Source organism: Mus pahari, chromosome 3 (genome assembly GCF_900095145.1).
Source record: "Mus pahari chromosome 3, PAHARI_EIJ_v1.1, whole genome shotgun sequence".
Lineage (NCBI taxonomy): Eukaryota > Metazoa > Chordata > Mammalia > Rodentia > Muridae > Mus > Mus pahari.
In genome coordinates, this window is record NC_034592.1 from 24683665 (window position 1) to 24704393 (window position 20729).

Genomic DNA, 20729 nt, shown 5'->3' on the forward strand with positions numbered 1-20729 from the left:
ATTCTGGCAAGTGTGACAAGATCCGGGGGTTTTATTTTTTGCATTTTGTTTTTTATTTGTTTGTGAAAGATCCATTGGCCCCACCTGTTTGTTGTTTTCTGGTGCCCTGGCTATCCTGTAACTAGCTCTGTAGACCAGGCTGGCCTCAAACTCAAGAGATCTGACTGCTTCCCGAGTGCTGGGATTAAAGGCATGTACCACCACCTCCTGGCAGCCCCACTGGCTGTACATGAACTTATGATTCATAATTTCATCAAGTATGCTAATCAAAAAAGAAACGTTCCCGGGGGCTGGAGAGATGGCTCAGTGGTTAAGAGCACCAACTGCTCTTCCAAAGGTCCTGAGTTCAAATCCCAGCAACCACATGGTGGCTTACAACCATCTGTAATGAGATCTGACGCCCTCTTCTGGTGCACCTGAAGACAGCTACAGTGTACTTAGATATTGTTTCAAGTCAGGGTTTCTTATGTAGCCCTGGCCTTCCTGGAACTCACTCTGTATAACACCAAGCCTCCTGCAACTCATAGAGATCTGACCGCCTCTGCCTCTAGAGTGCTGGACTCAAAGGTGTGCACCATCACCACCTGACACATTTCTGTTATTTTCAACTGGACAGTGAAGAGTAATTTTATATATACATGTTCCCTAACCTACTGTGTGTGCATTTTCCATTCTACTTCCATTTGATATACTTTTCCATTTCANACAGGAAACATTCCCCAAACATGGAAAAACCACATTAAAAGTAACAATCACATCTTCTTTTCCTTATTTTGTTTCTTATTTTGCTCAAAAACCTGTATAGTCTTGGCTTTCCTAGAATCACTCTGTAGACCAGGCTGGCCTTGATCCTTGATATCTGCATGACCCAGCTTTCCCTATCATTTTTTAATCACTGGCATTTTTCCAAATTAATTTCAAAAACTTAACAATTAGCCGGGTGTGGTGGTGCACGCCTTTAATCCCAGCACTCGGGAGGCAGAGGAAGGTGGATTTCTGAGTTTGAGGCCAGCCTGGTCTACAAAGTGAGTTCCAGTACAGCCAGGGCTACACAGAGAAACCATCTCGAAAAACCAAAACAAACAAACAAAAAAAACTTAACAATTGTTTGTCTATTTCCATTAAAATACAAGCCCTACGACAGTTGGTATTCTGTTTACCTACCTTTTAGTACAGGCATAAACCAGTAGGTAGTTCTACTCATCGCTGTCCTGTTGAAAATAAGAAATGTGCCAGGTGGTGGCACATTAAACAGGCAGGAATGAGTGAGTCTTTGGGCTTCATAGATTACCAGGTGGTTAATGTAGCTGACTACTCTTGCACAGCAAGCGAGTGCAGTTCCCAGCTCCCAGCTGCCTGTAACTGCAGCTCCAGGAGGGGATCCAAAGCTGCTAGCAAGCATATGCCCACACACATACACCTAACTAAAAATACAATAATAAATCATATGTACACATACCCCCCACATACATAATTTTAAAAACATTACTAAAGAGAAAATGATTCCTTTAAAATTCATAGAAATACACAAGTCCAAAGTTCTCCATTCTCACCTCCAGTTTATTGTTTCATACAAACATAATTACATCCAATGAAAAGAGGAAAGGATTTTCTCTACAACAAAGTAACAACTACTTTTTCAAGATCTTTTACACATGTAAATGCAGTACATACTAGGTTCAACCCAAACATACTGCTTTTTCTGTCATATTATAAACAAACAGCTAAAAGTATTTAAAATGAATATATGCTACACTTTACTTTGTCATACCTGCATATCTTTACAGATTCTACTTTGCTGAATTTTTCAGAAATGTCATGCAAACGGATGCTCTCCCAGGAATGTTTTTGTTTGTTTTGTTTTGTTTTACTTTTTTATTTTGTTTTTCTTAAAACAATGTCTCCTGTATATGAGGCTGGCCTCAAACTTAGCTATATATAAGAACGGCTGGCCCTGAACTGAATCTCTTGCCTCTATCTCCCAAGTGCTAGCATTACAGGCATGTGCACTTTGCCCAGCTCCTAGGATCAATTTGTCCACGTAATGGAAATAAATAATATAAATAACAACCACTTTATAAAACACCCTCCCCACAAGCAAAACTATCAAAGTGCTCACAAATTTTGATTTTACAACAATCTTACAAGGCACAAATAAAACGTAAAACACCTTCAATCAAAATGTTCCAAACACCCAGTATAGTAGATACCACTTCCCAAAAAATCCACTGTTTACTCCACCCATCCCTAAATCCCTAACCCTCCCTTCCAAAATTCAATTCAGGAAGCAAAAATAAGAGAAGCACTTCAGTCACAAACTGTTTCTCTGAGGGGAATACGTTCACAACTATAACTGGCCATTCTTAAGTTATGTGGGAAAGGAAATCAGCCACTGAACCAGTCCATTATCCAATGGAACAAAATGTTTACCTTAAAAAAAGTTCTGTTTCCAAGAGAGTACTCAAATAGCAGTGTTTGTAAAGACAGAAATGCCTCCTCTGTTCACATGAAGAATATAAATTTGTAGAAATTTACTTAGAAATAACTCTACAAATTATGAAGATCAAAGTTATTTTATATAAAATTAAGAAAAATTGAAGGACAGGTGACCTGCTTAATGTGATTAATTAGTGACTTGGTTTATGAAGTGACTTTGAGACTTATATTCTTTAAAGTCTCTCCCAGAGTTAAAAATTCAATGTAGAGCATTATTCCCACAAAAGTATCTCAAAAATTATATATAATATCCACATGATTTTCACAAACCTCTTATACAGTACAAAGTATGTTACATGTTAAAATACAGAAAAGAGTCAATAAAACTTAAATACTGTGAAAACTCTACAGAGCTGAATTATGTAGAGAAATACGACAGTTTGAAAGTGACTTCTTATGTTCAGAGAAGGTGATTTGCCTGGCAGTAAATTTTGCTGTTCATTGTAAGGACAAAAGAATTGAATGTACAGATATTCATACAAATGAGACATTTTAACTAATTCTAGTAGCTTTTAACAATTAAAACTATTCACTTGATGACTGCTTGAAAGGAAAATGCATACACAGGCAATTCAAAACAAAGGGCCCAAACATAATCTCAGTGCTCAAGAATCAAGGTAAATTCGAGGCCAGCCTGAGCTACACAAATCATGTCAAAAGTAAAATAAGAGATATAAAAAAGTAATGACTTGCTAATATACACATAAATCAAGCTCAATGGCACTATGTTGGGTTAAAAAATATCAAAAGGGAACATAAGATTCCAGTTTTATTATCACCTCAGATTAGAACAAATTAGATTGATGAAGAACTCTTAGTAGAATTTAGAGTTAAGGGGTGGACTACAAAAGAGCAGCAAAAAGGGAATTTTGGAAGCTGGTGGAACTATTCTGTGTCCCAGTTGCAGACAATTAGATATGTACTAAATTTGTAGAAATGTAATTCTAGAGGTCAATTTGAGTGCATGTAAACCAAAACAAACACAAAAAGAAACCCTAAGTAAACAGTGTAACAATGTCTTTGATGAAAGTGGACTATTTAAGTAACTTGCCAATCTAAGAAAATTGCCAATCTAAGAAAATACTTGCATTGGCCACAGAGTTCTTAATCCAACTATGTTATATATAATCAGGAAAAGGGTCTAATTACATATTCTTTTGGACATTTAAGTAATGTATTTCTAAAGACATTCTGTTGGCCCCATGAGAATTTGAATTGTGCTCCTTTAGTTTAAGACAGTACCTTGGTGTTCTGGTTATAATTCAAGAACACTGGTTAAAATTTTAAAAGAAAACTGCTAGTCCTATCTGCTTTCAATATTAATAGCGATGTGCAACACTGCTTTCAAATCTATTTTCTTGTCATCTTACCCCATTAAAATTCTATAAAGGTCAACAATAAATCACTTATCTAAAAACTACAAGTCAGAATCTGCAATTACTCCTGAACAGAGGGCTAATACATGTTTGAGACAATGTAGAATCTCATAAACTTAATCACACCACTCACAACTTTGGAATTATTAGAATTTCAGAATGAATAACATGTAAGAACAAAAATAAATGATATAGATTGGGTGGGGCTGCGACACTGCATGTGCTGCATTTTTATAACCAGATGTGTCTAACAAAGTAATTGATTTGATTACAGTAGATTCTGCCGTTTGAGATCAGGCCTAGATAATTTTTCACCACTGCTCCTGCCATGAACAGAGGTTAAGTGCTTTTTGAGAGCAGATTTGTGTTTGAAATCCATATCACAACAATGGCATTTATATGGCCGGTCCCCACTGTGTATGTTCAAGTGGTCCTGAAGTGTGCTTTTAGCAGTAAAGGTCTTCAGACACACAGTACACTGAAAGGGCCGTATACCCATGTGTCCTCGAATATGCCGGTTAAGATTTTTCTTCTGTGTAAATGTTTTCCCGCACTGCAAGCACAAGAAGAGTTTATGCATCTTAAGGTGTCGCAGATAGTTTTCAACATGAAGAAATCCCCTTGGACACCTGGGGCACTGGTGCCTCAAGGAAAAATTCTCATCCAGATTCTGAATCTCATTTACTGTACCATGACTTCCATCAGAATTCTCAGAAAATAACCCTTGATTTGTATTTCCAGGAACTTCTGTCACTCTGTTCTCAACTGTAGAATTGATCAGCGAATGCTGTGTTTCAGGGAAATATATGCCTGCTTTGGATGAGGTACAAGGCTGTGAAAACTGCCCATTTTCTACATCATCTGTACTGATGGATTCTACATGGAGAATACAAATTTCATTCTCTTTAAAGCCACCATCTACTGCAGAGAGCTCTGGTGACTGCATTCCCATTTGCTCTGATGTCAGTGTCTCTGCAGCAGACTGTAATGCATTGCTTTCTTCCTCTTTGACATGGAAATCTAGGTTTACAGGACTATCTTCTGAAATTTCAATGATCTCACAGTCTTTATCAGAATTTTCTTCTTCATTCTTAACATCTGTATCTGAAGACTGACACAAGTCAGTGTGTTGGTTATTTTTCATAGAAAGATCAATTTCCAAATACTTTGACAAAGCTTCTGTGCATTTTTCTACAATGTGAACCATCTGAAGGTAACTGGCAGCAGTCAAGTATTTCAAAAGCTCTTTTCTTTTTACTTCAAGTGCTCCAGTATAGCAGGACAACAGCAACTTCCTGCCAACTTCTGCACTCTGTAGAATGGTAATTCTGACATGTTTTGACTGTGTGAGTAAAAACTGATCTCTCATGAAAGTGGAGCAAGCAGCCAAAATCACCTTGTGCCCCTGGAACTCAGTATCGTTAATATAAATGGATACATCACAAAATAAATTCTGCTGTCTCAAGAGATTCATTTTCTGTAGGACCACATCTCCTTGCTGTTCAAACTGGAAGTGTAGAACATCAGACTCAGCAGCCATGGTCACGATCTATGCAAAACAGAGCACAAGCATTGATATTGGATAGGCAATGCTTTATGGTACAGAGTCCCCCACTTCCCAGCATGTATTGGGAAAAATGGAGACCCAAACTTTGTGCTAGGAGTGAAACTCTTTCCTAATATCCATCTATAAATTCAGAAACTCATAATGCATTTCTTTATTATGGTACGTACGGTTTTTGTTTTTATTTTTATTTTTTTGGTTTTCCAAGACAGGGTTTCTCTGTATAGTCCTGGCTGTCCTGGAACTCACTTTGTAGACCAGGCTGGCCTCAAACTCAGAAATCCGCCTGCCTCTGCCTCCCAAGTGCTAGGATTAAAGGCGTGCGCCACCACCGCCCGGCTGGTATGTAAGTTTTTAAATACCAGTACAGTAGTGACACCAAAAAAGTACACTTAACCCCTTAAGTTAGAAAACACAATCTTCAAATGGTCCCATCACTATTGCTAGTCCCATTGTAACTGGCCATTGTAATGACTTCCCACAGGTCTCCTAGGAAAGCACTCTTTAAATATTCTGGATTATCTTCTTAAATTCCCATCCGAGTTAATATTATGATTAAAAATGAGGAGGAGGAGGAATGAAAAAAAATGCTCTTATGCTTAAATCGTCCATCATCTCCCCCACTTCCTAGACAGCCTTTCGTTCTTAAAAAGAATTCAAACTCCTTCAGGATTTCACCCTAACCCACCTTTTATTGATTGATCTTGGTCCGTTTTTTCATACACCCAGCTCCTTAATGTTAAATTGTTCATCATTGTACAAATAAAACACGGGAACGCCCATTTGCCTATCTATTACGTTCACGATTCCGATTCCAGCTCCATTTCCCAACTTGTGCTTTAGCTCCGTTGAGCCCAAACTAACGTGACTACTCCTCTCCCAGGGAATCTTTTCCTCCTGATTCTGTGGGTACAGGGTCCCACACAGCAAGAGGAGCTGACTGGAATCCTAGACCGCCTGCCTGCCAACTCCCTCCAATGAGGCACACGGTTTCCACGTCGAGCCTTCCGAAGTCCGGCCCGACCGGTCAGGTGGGTGCGGCGCCAGGCTAGAGCGGAGGCCACAGCGGGGTGTACTCCCACGCCGAGTCGTCTTTCAGCCTCAACCCCCGGCAAGTCTCCGTCACTTTCACTTACCGACTAGCAAAACTGGCTTTGAGGCTTCCGCGGCAACGGCAGCCCAGGCCGGAAGATGGACTTAGCCTGGAAGGAAACGCTTCCGGAGTCAACCAGCTTTATTCTTCGCGGAGACTGCCTGGAGGCCCCGGAAGAACATCCTGAGATGCTCTTTCTTCCTCACTTTTTCCGCTGCAGGAAAGACAGAAAAACGTCTAAATACCAGCGAGCCGGGTCTTTTCTGGCCGTTCCCGCTCCGGTATGAAGCTGTTTGCTGCGAGTGAAGAGCGCTCAGGGCCGGAACAGCCAAGGAGTTGAGGGGCGGAGCCGAAGGAAAGGACCTCGCGGCTCTGTATTGTAGCTGGGCTACTCTACGTCCCATCAGGACCTGGCCCTAACTTCAGGACACAGCTCCACTAGTCTATTTGCCCTCCCCCCTCTCCATGTCATTTCCAATGGCATCCTTTTCACCCTGCTGCTTTAGACGGCCTACCCCTAAAAGATTCTTCTCTTTGGGTGATGGGAACTAAACACAGGGCTTTACCAAAGTAAAGCCGAGCTTTCCTCCCCAGTTACCCTTTGTCGGCGATTACTCTAGGCTCCGCCCAACAGCTACCTAGCAACAGTTTGCTTAGCCACCTGCCAGGCGTGAGCGAGCCAACAGGCCCATAAAGGCTGTTTTGTCTGTCTCAGTCTGTCTGTCTGTCTCTCCCTCCCCCCACCCCACCCCACCCCCCACCCCGCCTCCAGGTCTTCCCGCAGGCCTCCTCTTTCTATCCTTCTCTGCTTCTACCCCCTTTCCAGGTTCCCTTCACTTCCCTCAATAAACTTCTTTTTGTACTAGACCTGTCTCATGGTGGTGATTCCTCAGGGGAACATCTTGGCCAGTTGGCCATTGTATACTGATTGTACGTTATTTCTGAGTTGCACCTCAATTACTTGGGATCCAGTTGGAAATGATCTATCTTCAAAACTGCACGTACATACCCATATAGAAATGTATGCCATACCAAGGGAGGGGACTATTTAGGACCTTTACCTTTCTCTGCAGTCTCAAAGAGTTATCATTCAGAAAGTCCCTATTTGCAAAGTGTAGGGATGGCTGACAATTAAGCCTAGGCCCCCAGAAAACACTCCCACTGAGCTGCATTTTCAGCCCCTGCCATCCTTTAGATGTGTTTTAAAGAATTTAAATTCAAACACCTGAGAAACAGGAGGGAAGAGAGCAGAAAAGTAAGTCAACGACACCAAGGTTAATTGTTAGCTTTTATTACGGAAACTTCCCCATTAAGTAAAGAGGTAGTTCAAAGTATGTCTAACATACAACAGATTTAGAACAGCCATTCATGAGCTGAAATAAAATGTTCTAAGTTGTTTAGGACAATATTTTAGAAATGGTGACATTAGTCACCTATCACACATCTTCTAAACTAATGCAAAATCACACCTGATTTACCTCAGAGCCACTTCAGTTTGGAGCTTGTTTTCATATTAAATAATAAATAAATAACAGTAATTTTTACAAAACCAAACTACAGTAAAGAGGGTCCTCTTTCTTTTGAGGTTTTCCTAGGAATCCATACAACACAAACACTGAGGCTGGCATGGTGGCATATACCTGTGATCCCAGCACTCGAGGGAGGCAGAGGCAGCCAAGGCTACATAGTAAGATCCTGCCTCAAAAAAAACAAAAAAGAAAAAACCAAATTAAACCAAATGCTGAGTAACTATGGTTCACCCCTGCCTCATATAATCACTAGTGTAAAAAGACTTCTTCCACAAAAAAGTATATGTGCTTTAAAATCTGAGAAACACGTAAGCAAAGAAACCAAGTCCCACCAAAATTAAATATCTCACACAAAAATAACTCTCCAGCCAAGAAATAGAAGAGATAACAAATTAGGCAAGTGGTCTACACTTGCAAACATAACCAAATATTTTACTAACAGAAAACCCTAAGAAAGTCGACTTTAAGTCAGTGTTCTCAACCTTCCTAATATTGTGAGATCCTTTAATACAGTTCCTCATGCTGTGGTGAGTCCAACCATAGAATTAATTTTGTTACTTCATAACTGCATTTTTGCTACTGTTATGAATTGTAATGTAAATAAATCGTAATATAAACAAAAAAATTCCTATGGTCTTAGGCAACTTCTGTGAAAAAAAAAAAAAAATCACTTGATTCCCCATGACCCACAGGTAGAAAACCACTGCTTTAAATGATTAATGAAAACAAGACAATTTTATTCTTGTTAGGACATAAATTTGAGACCTCATCTCACTAAAATTGCTTGACACTATAAGCCCTATAAGGACAGGGACCATATCAATCTTACCTTCCTAACCTCAGAATATAACATAGTATCTGGAAGTCCCAGTTGGTTACTAATAGTTCTTGAGGCTGTGGGAGTAGCTCAGTGCTGGAGTACATGCTTAACGTGCATGAGGCCTTGGATTCAAAGTCTCCAGAATTTAAAAAAGGGGCAAAAAAGAAGAGAAAAAGGCCTTCTGAGTGACTGAAATTAATCAAGAAATAACCCCTAACCAACCAGAGAAACCAGTATTATTTGAACCCATGCTGTTCTTAGTTTTCAAACTAACAGTAACTGGACAAGAATAAGTGTATGGAGCCCCACCATCTTCAAATGATGTTCAGAAAAAATATTTAAAACATGGGATGAGTAGAGTCCCACTGTTGCATAGAATTGGTGCTCTTTGGATGAATCATGCAAAATCTGGAATGCTAGGAGGCATTATTAGGACATACACTGAGTGATGTTGGGCATGAAGTACCTAGCACTCATATTAGACTGTACTCACATTTAAATATTTAGTAGAAATTATGCCTCAAATCTGAGCCATGTGTAAATATATCAAATTATGTCTATATATAAATTAATTTTAATTTTTGGATTTTCTGTCCATGTACTCTGATAGTTTAAAAATAAAAAAACAAAAGTCTGGTAGAAATAAAGTTACTTAGACGAAGTCAGTTTCATATTTGGATCATTTTCACATTATTCTAACTTGCCATTCCCTTAATAGCCAAACCAGTCAGTGATTTAGAAATAGTATAATGTTCATGTAGCTAAGAACAATAAACAGGTTAGAGCTGTACCTAGGTGGTACAGTGCTTGTCTAGTGCTATGAGACACTGGGTTTGACTTCCAGAACCACTACCATAAAATAATTATATTTATTTAGGTCTTTTGAAGGAGGGCCTCACTCTATAGCCCAGGCAACCTTCTTGTAACTTTGTAAATTCTGAGCTTACAGGCACAAACCACCAAAATAAAATAAAGTTTAAAAAGTAATTCTCACTAGTCCTTCTGTGACATTTTGTTGGTGAATTCTTGGCTGTCTCTGAAAACCAAAAGGGACAGTTATACAATAGTGAAACAAAACTGGAAACTTTCTGTTAATGTGTTACTATTCCCCATGTTAAAGCCAAGGTATGTGGAAGAGAAGTATTGGGATAATCATATTTTCCAGGTGTATTTGGGCCAATGGTGGCCAGGCTACCTGTTTGACTCTAAATGCCCCTATTTAAAATGGCAGATAGTATAAGCAATCTTTTGAAAGTTTCTAAGATCTCTAGCAATCCTATCTCCTCCTTGTAACCCTTGGGTAAGAAGCAGGCTCAAACTAATGTCGAAAGTTTACTTCAGGATAAAGAATTTTTTTTTTTTCAATCCCAGCACTTGGGAGGCAGAGGCAGGTGGATTTCTGAGTTCGAGGCCAGCCTGGTCTACTAAGTGAGTTCCAGGACAGCCAGAGCTACACAGAGAAGCCCTGTCTGGAAAAACAAAACAAAAAAAAAAAAAAAAGTTTTTTTTTTCCATACTTCAAGATCAACTATCAAAAGTAGCAATAGTGGACAGTGTATTATGTACCTCTAAGGCTATCTAAATGTAGAAATTCTGGTAGTTCCTCTGTATCCCATTTAATTTTTTTCATCGATTTCCAAGATGAAGAAAGTCCATGTGAAAAGGAAAGACCAGCTGGAAACATTAACTCTATACTGGACAAGTTATGGCCAAACGCACCTTTCTTATGTATAAATTGATACATCGTTTAGACTCCAACATAGTCCATTATTCTTTAGCTCATTTGAGTATGCCTAAAGCACTTCCAATTATTAAAGCATCAACAGGACACATATGTAAGCAGATGGCCTTTTGTTAGGTCATAATATTTAGGAAACCTTCCATATGCCCACTCTTGCTTTATTATATTTCTACCATTTACTGATTATCCTCCCCATGGGAGTCAGTCCCTTTTTGTCTGTAGAAGTTGCTGAAAAAAATTGTACTCTGGGTTTTAAGAAAATTTCAATGGGCAGTTAGTGTTTAAAGTACAAACCCACACACTTCTCCACAGCAGCTCCAAAAAAGTACAAACGGCAGGAAGCAGATTCACTCATCAGCGTTGGATGAATCACAGTAGACCAACAGAAACTCTATCACATATTTAGGTCAACAGCAGTATATCACCTTCTATCTCAGCCTCATTTTTCCCCCAAGGAGAAATATTAACTTTCCCAAACACAGTTTATTAGTAGGAAGTAGATAATGTCATTTGTTGGTACCTTCAGAATGTGCTTGGTAAAAAATTTAAAATAGTGCCAGTCTAAGAAATGTATCAACACTAGGTAGACAAATGGAATTATTCCTTAGAAAAGGAAAACAGAAATCACAGGTTAAATAACTCAAAACAGAACCAGGAGAGGGCCAAAGGAAAGCAAAGCCAGCACAAGTGGGAGTCACCTAATCTGCTAGTGCTTCAACTCACTCACTACCACCTGCTTGGAGGCTCTGTAAAAGAAACTACCAAGTGACTTCGAAAAACTCAGCGACTATTGCCATACTGCCAGCTCTGACTGTGAGTACTAAGCCCTGTTCAATTTACACATGTACTGTCACTCCTTAAGCTGAGGACAGCTTGGGTCAGTTTACCTGCATCCAGGACCTGTGTTGCATCAGGTTGTGGCTGACAATTAGATTCTGTGACTGTTGTACATGCAAAAGAGTCAAAATCCACTGTGAGGTCTTGCACACTCCTCTCATTGGCATTATCAAAGCTGTTTTTGCCATGCAGCTGTTTAAGGTGTTTCCTCAAAACTGGCTTATGTGCAAAAACCATGTCACAATAGTTACATTTATGGGGCTTATCTCCACTGTGAAGGTTAAGATGGTCCTGTAAGGAACACTTCTGAGAAAAGGTTTTCCCACAGATTTTACACTGGAAAGGTTTAATTCCGGCATGTACACGCATGTGTCGATGAAGATTGCCTTTCTGAGTGAAAGTCTTGCCGCAGAGTAGACACATAAACAGTTTGTGCATTTTTAAATGGTTGGCGTAGTTCTCCAGGTGACGGAATACCCTGGTACACTTTGGGCACTGGTGATGCCACTGTAAGCCTTTGTCTACACCTCGAATATTAGGCCCAAAGACATCTTTAGAGGTCATGATGATGTCATCATTGCCTGTGTAAGAGAGGGCGTAATTGTGGAGATGGCTCTGGTCTAGTTCATTAACTCTGTTTTCCACAGTTGAATTTATCAGGGAGTGCTGGGGCTCTGATGAGTGCAAAGCAGTGGGTTCAGAAGAAATGTACTGGTTCTCATCTTTTTTACTTCTATCCTCTGATACATCCCCAATAGATTCTACCTTAACAATCTGAATATCACTGTCCTCCATATCCATACTGTCTTCAGATGGATGAATACAAGGTAAGTCCTGTTTTGGAGAGCCTCTGGCATCTCCCTGCTGTTCTTTCGACTGGGGAGAAGCACTCTGTGGTTCAGATCCCTCTTTACTATCCATTGGTTGTTTTGGCTTTATAAACTTCCACAGCGCCTGTGTGCACCGTTCTACAATGTGGCTCATCTGAAGAAAACTCGCAGCAGTCAAGTAATTTACCAGTTCCATCTCAGGGAATTCCAGCACACCACTATAACAGGATAAGAGCAATTGTCTCCCCACTTCAGAACTCTGTAATATGGAGATTTTCACCTCTCGGGAATCATTCAGTAAAAATTGGTCTCTTAAGAAGGGGGAACCTGCAGCAAAAACAATTTTATGCCCCTGCACTTCAACATCATCTATGAGAACTGTAACATCACAAAATTTATTCTCTTCTCTTAATTTGTTCATTTTTTGTAACATTGAATCTCCATAATTTTCAAACTTGAAGTGAAGGAGATCTGATCTTTCAGACATTTTGGCAGACCTAAAGGACAGAAATGTAAAAAAGGTGGAATGTAAAAATTTAAACAATTTAGAAATCTGGATTTACCTTTCAAAACCAAATGTGTTGTCATGCTTGTTTTGTATGTCTCCAAAAAGCTATGGTAACAGCTTTCAATGGCTGTTAAAAGTTATTTCTTACCATTATCAGGTGTCAACTGTACCCAAGGAGTAGATATATAGAAATGTAAATAACTGAGCATTCGCTCAATCTTTTAATACACTTAACACAAGAGCAATGCTTGAGTTAGTCCAAAAAGTTTTTCACTATCAAATGAGAATTCTATTCAAACGAAAACATCAGAACCCAAGTAACAAGAAGACATACAACATGGTTCATCTACTTTTTCCTAAAACTGCTTTGTTTTCCTTTGTTTCCTATGATGATGATGTTACGTCTGTTTTGCTGTATGTATGCATATGGCTGTTTTGCCAGTATGCACATCTGTGTGCCATATGTGTATCCCCAGAGGCCAGAAGAGGGTGTCAGATAAACTGAAACTGGAATTAAAGATGGTTGCAGGGATACTGGGAATAGAACTGGAGTCCTCTGGAAAAACAGCAAGTGTTCTTAAACACTAAGCTCTCTCTCTCCAGCCCCTTGCTTTCTACTGTAAAGAGTCTACAGGGATATTGCTTACTGAGAACCACCCCCACCTTTTTGGTATGAATTTATTCATATAACCATTTCTGTGATAAAATTCACAGATTTAAAGAGACAATTTTGGTTATTGACAAAACACACAATTCTTTATACTGTGCATTATGAATAAATCTAAACTCTCTTATAAGAAACATTTCTTTATAATGGAGAATAAAACAATGACCCTATTTGTGGGGGTATGAGTGGGAAGAAGGTACAGATTCAATACTTATTAGGTTGTTCTTTCTTTCTTACCCCATTTGTCTGTCATTTCTCATCATGTGAACTATTAGAATTAATTCCTAAATGTTCTCCTTGGCTGCTAGCTCCTCTTCTTTCAAACAGTACATTTAAAAAAATGCTAGGCTAGCCTCTTGGTTATAAGTCAATTAACTAAAACTAATAAAGGTAAATTGTGGTATAATAGTCAACACAGAGGAGCTTCTGCATAGGATTGAGAACATAAATAGCTTAGTAGTAGACAATTTGTCTCCCCATATGTGAAGCCCTGGGTTCAATCTACAATATTGTTAAAAAATAGGAAGGATGAATTAGCCACACCAACACCATAATTACAGTCTACTAACCACTAAAAGTAACTGGCATTCTCTTTTTATAAACCTGTCTTCTATCAGTTCAATGGGTATGTCAGTTCTGTCTTTGAGAAACAGTTCTATAAACTAGGTATGTTAGGAAATCCAGCTTGAATTTTGTGTACTCAACAGTCCCTTCCTCATAGTCAAGTGAGACAACCAGCTTTTCCTGGTCAAATCTAGATTTTCTTTTTTGAGGCAAGATCTGTGTAGCCCCAGCTGTCCTGGAACTCACTCTGTAGCCCAGGCTGGTCTAGAACTCACAGAGATCTACCTGCCTCTGCCTAATGAGTGCTGGGATTAAAGGCATGCGTGCATCACTATGCCTGGCATCACATCTAGATTCTGAAGCACAAAATTCATAATCTTAATTTTTCAGAGTATCAGCTCCTGATGACAAGAGTCCAGATGTTATTCTTATTCCTCTGTGACAGGTACACAATGTATCTACTTGCTCTAAGTTTGTCACATTCACTACTCTAGAACACTGCATTCTAGCCAGCCTGGCTCTCTAGTTCTGAGAGGCCCTAGTCTGTCCACTTAGAGAAAAGAGTTGTCTGTAGGGCCCATAGCACAGTACTTCTATATAACACTCACACTGCTTTATCAAATACTTCCTGTCCGAACTACAAATTCCCTGGCATTGGCGGCAATATCCACATCCTATTTCTCTTTTATTCAAACTGGTGCAGACTATTATCACCTAATACTAAACCAAACACACAGGAAGGATCAGTATGCAGTAGTTGAGCCTACAATGTTAGGTTTACAATAAAAATAACCTTGTTACATAGAGCAGATTGGAGGCATTATGGGTTTGGGGGCCACAAGGGCCTAGAAAGGAATGAAAATAGTATTAAGAAACAAGCAAAAAATAGTAAAAGCTTTTTCAGAGACCTTGATAACTGATAATGAGAAGAACATTAAAAACAAAAACAAAACCTCAAGCTGGGCCTGAATTCAAGTTCCAGCCAGCCTGAGCTACATAGTGAGATCCCACCTCAAAAGAAAAAAAAAAAAAAAAAAAAAAGAAAGAAAGAAAGAAAACATCTTCAATCTTATAGTTTAGCTGAAAGAAGTAGCCCTTAGGAGGGTGGAGCATGTGCATACTAATAATCACAAAGTGTGACTTTTCCTCCTGTGTGGCAATCTAAATGCAAAGAAGTGAATGTGGCAGAGAAATCAATAGGTTTCAAACACTGGGAATATTATCAGTATTTTGAAGCAGCAAACTTTAAAAAAAGCAGTCAGTTTTAGTGGCAGTAGCTTTAAAATATTCATTCTGTAACTCTGACAGTGAATGTTGAAAATGTTGAATGCTCCAATTTAGCCAGAAATAATAAAAATGACTGTTATATCAAGGGCCCAAACAAAAGTGCCATTCATTTTTTTTGAGTTGAGCTGATCTTGAATTCATGAAGATGACCAGTATTTTCCTAGTCGTAGTCAAAAGTGAATACTGTTTTCAGCTAGAGTGAGGTAGCACTCAGAATGTTTTATGACAAATGTTACTCCGTTTGGAATCTTGCCCCTTGTTTTTCTGCAGATGAACTAGAGTTCAGTTTCACTTGCATCCTACTTATAAGTTCTCCAGAAACTTATCAACATGAGCAGCTGAAGAGGTGTCTCGAGAAAAAGCCTGCTTTTTTATCTTTCTGCTTTAGTCCAAAAAAGTTAGGGAAGTCTGTTGTTTACTTTAGGAAGCTTTTGCTAATACCTATCAGCCCAATTATTCCTTTAATAATCTAGTCCTAGGTCACACACTTTAGCCATTAGTTATTTCCTGTCATTAGTTTCCTTTCCCAAGAGGTCATTTCTTATTTGAGGACAAGGATCAACTGTTTATTACACTTTATACAATTCATTAAACAAAACATAGGATTACAGTGACTCCTTGATTTTTACTGTGAAATTAACGGTCTTTAATAGATGATTTTCAATATCAAAATTACCTTCTTTTTGAAGATCTTGAGAAACCTTTAGATCAATGTAGGACCAAATTTGCAATATCGTTTTTTTTTTTTTTTAAAAATTCTATTAAATAATTGCTCAGTAGTAGACGTTGTACTTAGTATGTATGGAATCCTAGGTCTAATTCCACCACCATATCTATTTGCATAATATGTAATATAAAAGTAAATGCTAAAAAAAAAAAAAACCCAAAAAGGCAAATGCATGTGCACACACACCAAAACAAACAATATGAAAATATAATAATTGGGCCAGGCGTGGTGGTGCATGCCTTTAATCCCAGCACTCGGGAGGCAGAGGCTGGCGGATTTCTGAGTTCGAGGCCAGCCTGGTCTACAAAGTGAGTTCCAAGACAGCCAGGGCTATCTATACAGAGAAACCCTGTCTCGGAAAAAAAAAGAAAAGAAAAAAAAAAAAGAAAATCATCTAATAGGATTAATTCCTTTTACAAAATGATACCTAATTTCTGCTGAACTCATGTCATATTCCAATTCCAAATATACTGCTAGATGCTTTATCTAAATTAATTCATGTAGTCCTAAAAATCTCTACTGGTACATTAGTATTACCCATATTTTGCCTATAGAAAAATGAAGCTGAGAAAATGTACATAATATGGTTAAATTAAAAGAGACAGGGCTGGAGAGATGGCTCAGTGGTTAAGAGCACTGACTGCTCTTCCAAAAGTCCTGAGTTCAATTCCCCGCTCCCATCTGTAATGGGATCTGACGACCTCTTCTGGTACGTCTGAAGACAGCTACAGTGTACTCAAATAAATTAATTAATAAAAAAGAAAGAAAGAAAGAGACAGAAAATGCTGCTACTAGGGTAGTGGTGGTGTACACCCTCAATCCCAGCACTTGGGAGGCCACACTTGTGTAGAGTGTGAGTTCCAGGACAGGCAGAACTACAGAGAAAAACCCTGACTCAAAAAACCAGAAATAAAAAGCAAAAACCAAAATCAAGAAAAAAGAAAATGCTAATTGTTAGAGCTGAAACTTGTGCTCAAGTGATGAACTGATATATGAAATAATGGAGCACTACATTATGACTTTTTTGTCTTTTAGTTATACTTCAGCAAAATATTTATAGCTAAACACAAAAAGTATGAATTAAAAGCAAATTTCTATAACCTGCAGAGGACTAGAATGATAAGCAGCTTACGTACTGAGTGACACTACTACAACATTTATTCTTGACTTTATCTCGTGCCTTTATCCTACTATTATTCATCTCAGGTTTTCTTTTGATTTTTTTTTTTTAATTTATTTATTATATGTGAGTATACTGTACCTGTCTTCAGACACTCCAGTAGTGGGCATCAGATCTCATTACAGCTGGTTGTGAGCCACCATGTGGTTGCTGGGATTTGATCAGTCTGTGCTCTTAACTGCTGAGCCATCTCTCCAGCCCTTGTTTTGATTTTTTAAGGACTTATTTTGTTTTTATTAATATGTACGTATATGTGCATGCAGGTGCCTATGGAGGCCAAAAGAATCCTCTGGGCTGGAGCTATAGGTGATTATAAACTGTAAGATACAGGTGCAGGGAACCAAACTCCAGGACTCTGCAAAAGGAGCAAGTACTCTTAATCACTGAGCCATCTCCATCTCCTTAGCCTTAGGTTTCTAGTCATTTTTTTTTAAACCTTTAAAAATTTCTGGTTTGTTTCTGAAGCATCACTAAATTGCGCAAAGTTAAATACAGTCGTAAAAGGTCTGGTTTGGGTTTGTTGCTATGCTTCCTCCAGATTTAATTCCACAGAAAAGCCTATCTGTTTTCTCAGTTTCATTTTTTCCCTATGGTAAGAATTCCTAAGTCCCTATCCTCATTACTAAATTTAATCAACTTTAATCTCAATAATATACTAGGAAATACTGCTCTAGGTATTTAATATATATAAAATGATGATGCTTATTCTCTTGCACTAGCCAAAACTCGGCAATTTGAAGATAAGAATATATAGGAAATGGCCAAGTGAACAGCCTTTTACTAATGCCATCATTTTAACAGATCAAAACAGAAATGATGAGATTGTGACTACATAGAGAAATTTGAAAAAGAATTTAAAACAAAGAGCCAGCTAAACAATGATCTTGCTCATCAAGGTAAAGAACAAGAAAGAAACGATCAAAATAACTCTAAGATATTTGGCTTGAGTTGCTGGATCTCTTTGTATGTCATTCAGTTAACCTAGCAACTAGTAGAGGGGCTGATCATAAGGATCATCAAAATCCGCCTAAAGAGCCTTCCTGGAACCACCAAGGGAGCTGGTTAGAAACGCATCACACATCGAAAGCTATAGAAGAAACCTCACTGAAATGGTAAGTAGATTGTAAATGAAAACTAAATTAGAGTACAAGAAATGCACCTAAGTTTGCATAGAATGGAAGTGGACCTTGGGACAAAAGAAAGAAAAAACATAGACACAATACAACATAAACTCATCACTTACCTTTTCTCACCCTCACTATGCTTCCAGGTCTCCTTTTTTAATCAAGAAGCCAATTTTTCCTTACACTCTCCCACTCCTTGACTCCCATCTAGTCACAACACAGTACAGTGAGTACAGCATGGACTCTGGACTCGTATTTCTAAGGTTAGAATTATGCTCAGCCACTTACTCAGGGTTATGGCCACGGCCAATTGCTTATCCAGTCTGTTTCAGGATTCTTTTCAACCAATAATAAATGGGGCTGCTAAGGAAAATTAAGTAAGTTCATCATTAAAGAAGACTTAATTGTTTTATGAGTGTCTGCCTGCATGCATGTATGTGCACCACTCGCATGCCCGGCGCATGGAGGTCAGAAGGTATGAGATCCCCTGGAACTGGAATTATGATAGTTCTGAGACACCATGTATGTGAGCTCTGAGAACTGAACCCACATCTTCTGCAAGAGCTATATCCACTGAGTAATCTTTCCAGCCCATTAGTTCATTTTCAAATGAGCTTAGAATGGTGCCTATTATGTGCTCTTTAAACATGTTCAGTAAATAAACAAATCTTTTAAGTTTCTCCAATTTAAAATCAAACCAATTGAGGCCTCTGATATTTTATATTTCATTACCTCAGCTACTAAAATTGCTTTTTACCCATCCTGTTAACAAAAAAGATCCAAGTGATTCTCTTCAAAATCCTCTTTTGATATCTGGGTCACCCTAGTTGCTTCAACCGTGTGTTCTTTTCTACCTTACTGTTGGTTCCAATTGGAGTTCCTGCTTCATTAATGTAGCCATCGTTCTCCGAGTAACCTTCTTTCTCAGTGCACCCTCTAGGATGCCAGATCTTCTTATGGCCCACATGCCACGACGCTTAGGCTCACCTCCATATCTGTGTTCCCAACACCTACGCTGGACAGCTGAATGTTGCTATCCCTTTAGACATAAATTTAAACTCAAAAACTGAATTTGTAATTCTTTGTGGTTTTATTTCTGATTATGGCATTACTATTCTTGAAATGTCAACTGCTTAAATTCTAAGACTTACTTTTTCTTCTCTTTCAGCGTATAATTATGACACATTAGCACTTGTCTCCTTTCTTGTAACAATACTGTAAACTCAATAGATTTTAATGCATCTCACCAGGACGTCATCACCTTTTCAAAATAATCTCAAATATAAGTACCTAGATTTTAGCTAAGAGAACCCAGAGTAAGCTATTTCTATTCTACAGGCTTCCCAGAGAACAAAATTACTTTCTGCAGTACAAATCTGACCATATCAGTTTCCTACTCAAAGAGCTTCAAAAAGATAATCCATCTCATTTAGGATTAAACTTTTCACTATTTGGATTTCACTTTACTTACCCAACTCAAACTCTACCTTATGTACACAACCTCCCGTCCCTATTCCTTCTTCTCATACATACTCTGTAACTTCTCAGTACCACTACAACTTTTCTTTTATTTCAGAAAAAGTAGTTTCACACGTTCTCTTTATCAAGAAGTAGGATTTAGAGTCCACTCTCTTCTACAGGCTTCCCAGCAACTGTCCTAGAGCAGTTGATGAAAGTAACATATTGCATACCCTCCATCCTCTTACGAACATCAATTTGCTTATAAATATCGCTTCCAAATTGGTGATGAACACTGGATATTTGACGAACCTCTACTGCATGGCATAGCATCAGTAATTCGAAAGGTGTTGTAATCCGCGACTGAGCAAGGGTAAAACCATCAAAACCTGGCACTTACAGTAGACTCGCCGTTGGCACTGATGGCCTTGCCTTGGCTAGCTCCCGCCGTTCAGTTTTCTGCCGGCCTCAACTGCAGCAATTTTTACAAAATGCCAGAGTCTGGCTCCCTGGCCAGCTACAGGGCCCTATGTAGAGGGTCCCAGAAGGCGGTCCCTGGGGCATCCTGAGACTCCCCACTGCAGATTCGGGGAGGGGAAGAAAGTGGGATGCAGCATGGGCCAGTCCAATGGCTCAAAAGTCTGGGGGCCTACACCAGCTCCTTGGCTCCCATCCCAGGGCAGGTTGCGGCCGATCCAGGTCCCCACGGGGGCTCCATTTCCAGAGACCCCGCACCCTAGCCCGGCTCTCGGGTGGCCTCCGGACTTACAGACCCAGGGGGAAGGCCGCCATCTACATCTGGCAAAGCCAGGAGCTCCGGCCCCTCGGGGCTCCGGGAAGGGGGAGGGGCAGGCAACCTGAGCCAAAGGGGGACCCAACGGAACCGGAAGGGCAGCCCTGGCCGGACAAAGACAACTTCCAGGTCCCA

The 20729-nt window shown here is 39.2% G+C and overlaps 2 protein-coding genes across 5 annotated transcripts; both read right to left on the bottom strand.

Annotated features, from left to right (window-relative positions):
- Nucleotides 1-1548: 1548 nt before the first annotated feature.
- Nucleotides 1549-6658, bottom strand: Zbtb6 (zinc finger and BTB domain containing 6). 2 transcript variants are annotated; one of them, XM_021193484.2, is made up of 2 exons: nt 6573-6658; nt 1549-5421 (listed from the first exon to the last, which is right to left on the bottom strand). In XM_021193484.2, the coding sequence occupies exon 2, from the start codon at nt 5410-5412 to the stop codon at nt 4141-4143; it is 1272 nt and encodes a 423-aa protein (XP_021049143.1). In that variant the 5' UTR covers nt 5413-5421; nt 6573-6658; the 3' UTR covers nt 1549-4140. The 2 variants fall into 2 exon arrangements, with proteins under 2 accessions (XP_021049143.1, XP_021049144.1); XM_021193485.2 differs by lacking the exon at nt 6573-6658 and adding an exon at nt 6125-6561.
- On the bottom strand, nt 6579-20666 carry Zbtb26 (zinc finger and BTB domain containing 26). 3 transcript variants are annotated; one of them, XM_021193482.2, is made up of 3 exons: nt 20202-20666; nt 11507-12783; nt 6579-6743 (listed from the first exon to the last, which is right to left on the bottom strand). In XM_021193482.2, exons 2-3 carry the CDS (start codon nt 12771-12773, stop codon nt 6661-6663), a joined length of 1350 nt encoding a protein of 449 aa, XP_021049141.2. In that variant the 5' UTR covers nt 12774-12783; nt 20202-20666; the 3' UTR covers nt 6579-6660. The 3 variants fall into 3 exon arrangements, with proteins under 3 accessions (XP_021049141.2, XP_029392813.1, XP_029392814.1); XM_029536953.1 differs by lacking the exon at nt 20202-20666 and adding an exon at nt 17301-17333; XM_029536954.1 differs by lacking the exons at nt 6579-6743; nt 20202-20666 and adding an exon at nt 17301-17333 and having other exon boundaries at nt 10339-12783.
- Between the last annotated feature and the right edge of the window lie 63 nt (nt 20667-20729).

Coding starts and splice junctions, on each gene's coding strand:
- Zbtb6 (XM_021193484.2), bottom strand. CDS start 5,412: ATGGCTGCTGAGTCTGATGTTCTACACTTCCAGTTTGAACAGCAAGGA.
- Zbtb26 (XM_029536953.1), bottom strand. CDS start 17,329: ATGCCCACTACTGGAGTGTCTGAAGACAG. Junction 12,784..17,300: donor ACTGGAGTGTCTGAAGACAG/GTACAGTATACT, acceptor TCTGTCCTTTAG/GTCTGCCAAAATGTCTGAAA. Junction 6,744..11,506: donor AACACAGGTCCTGGATGCAG/GTAAACTGACCC, acceptor TCTTTCCTGCAG/CGGAAAAAGTGAGGAAGAAA.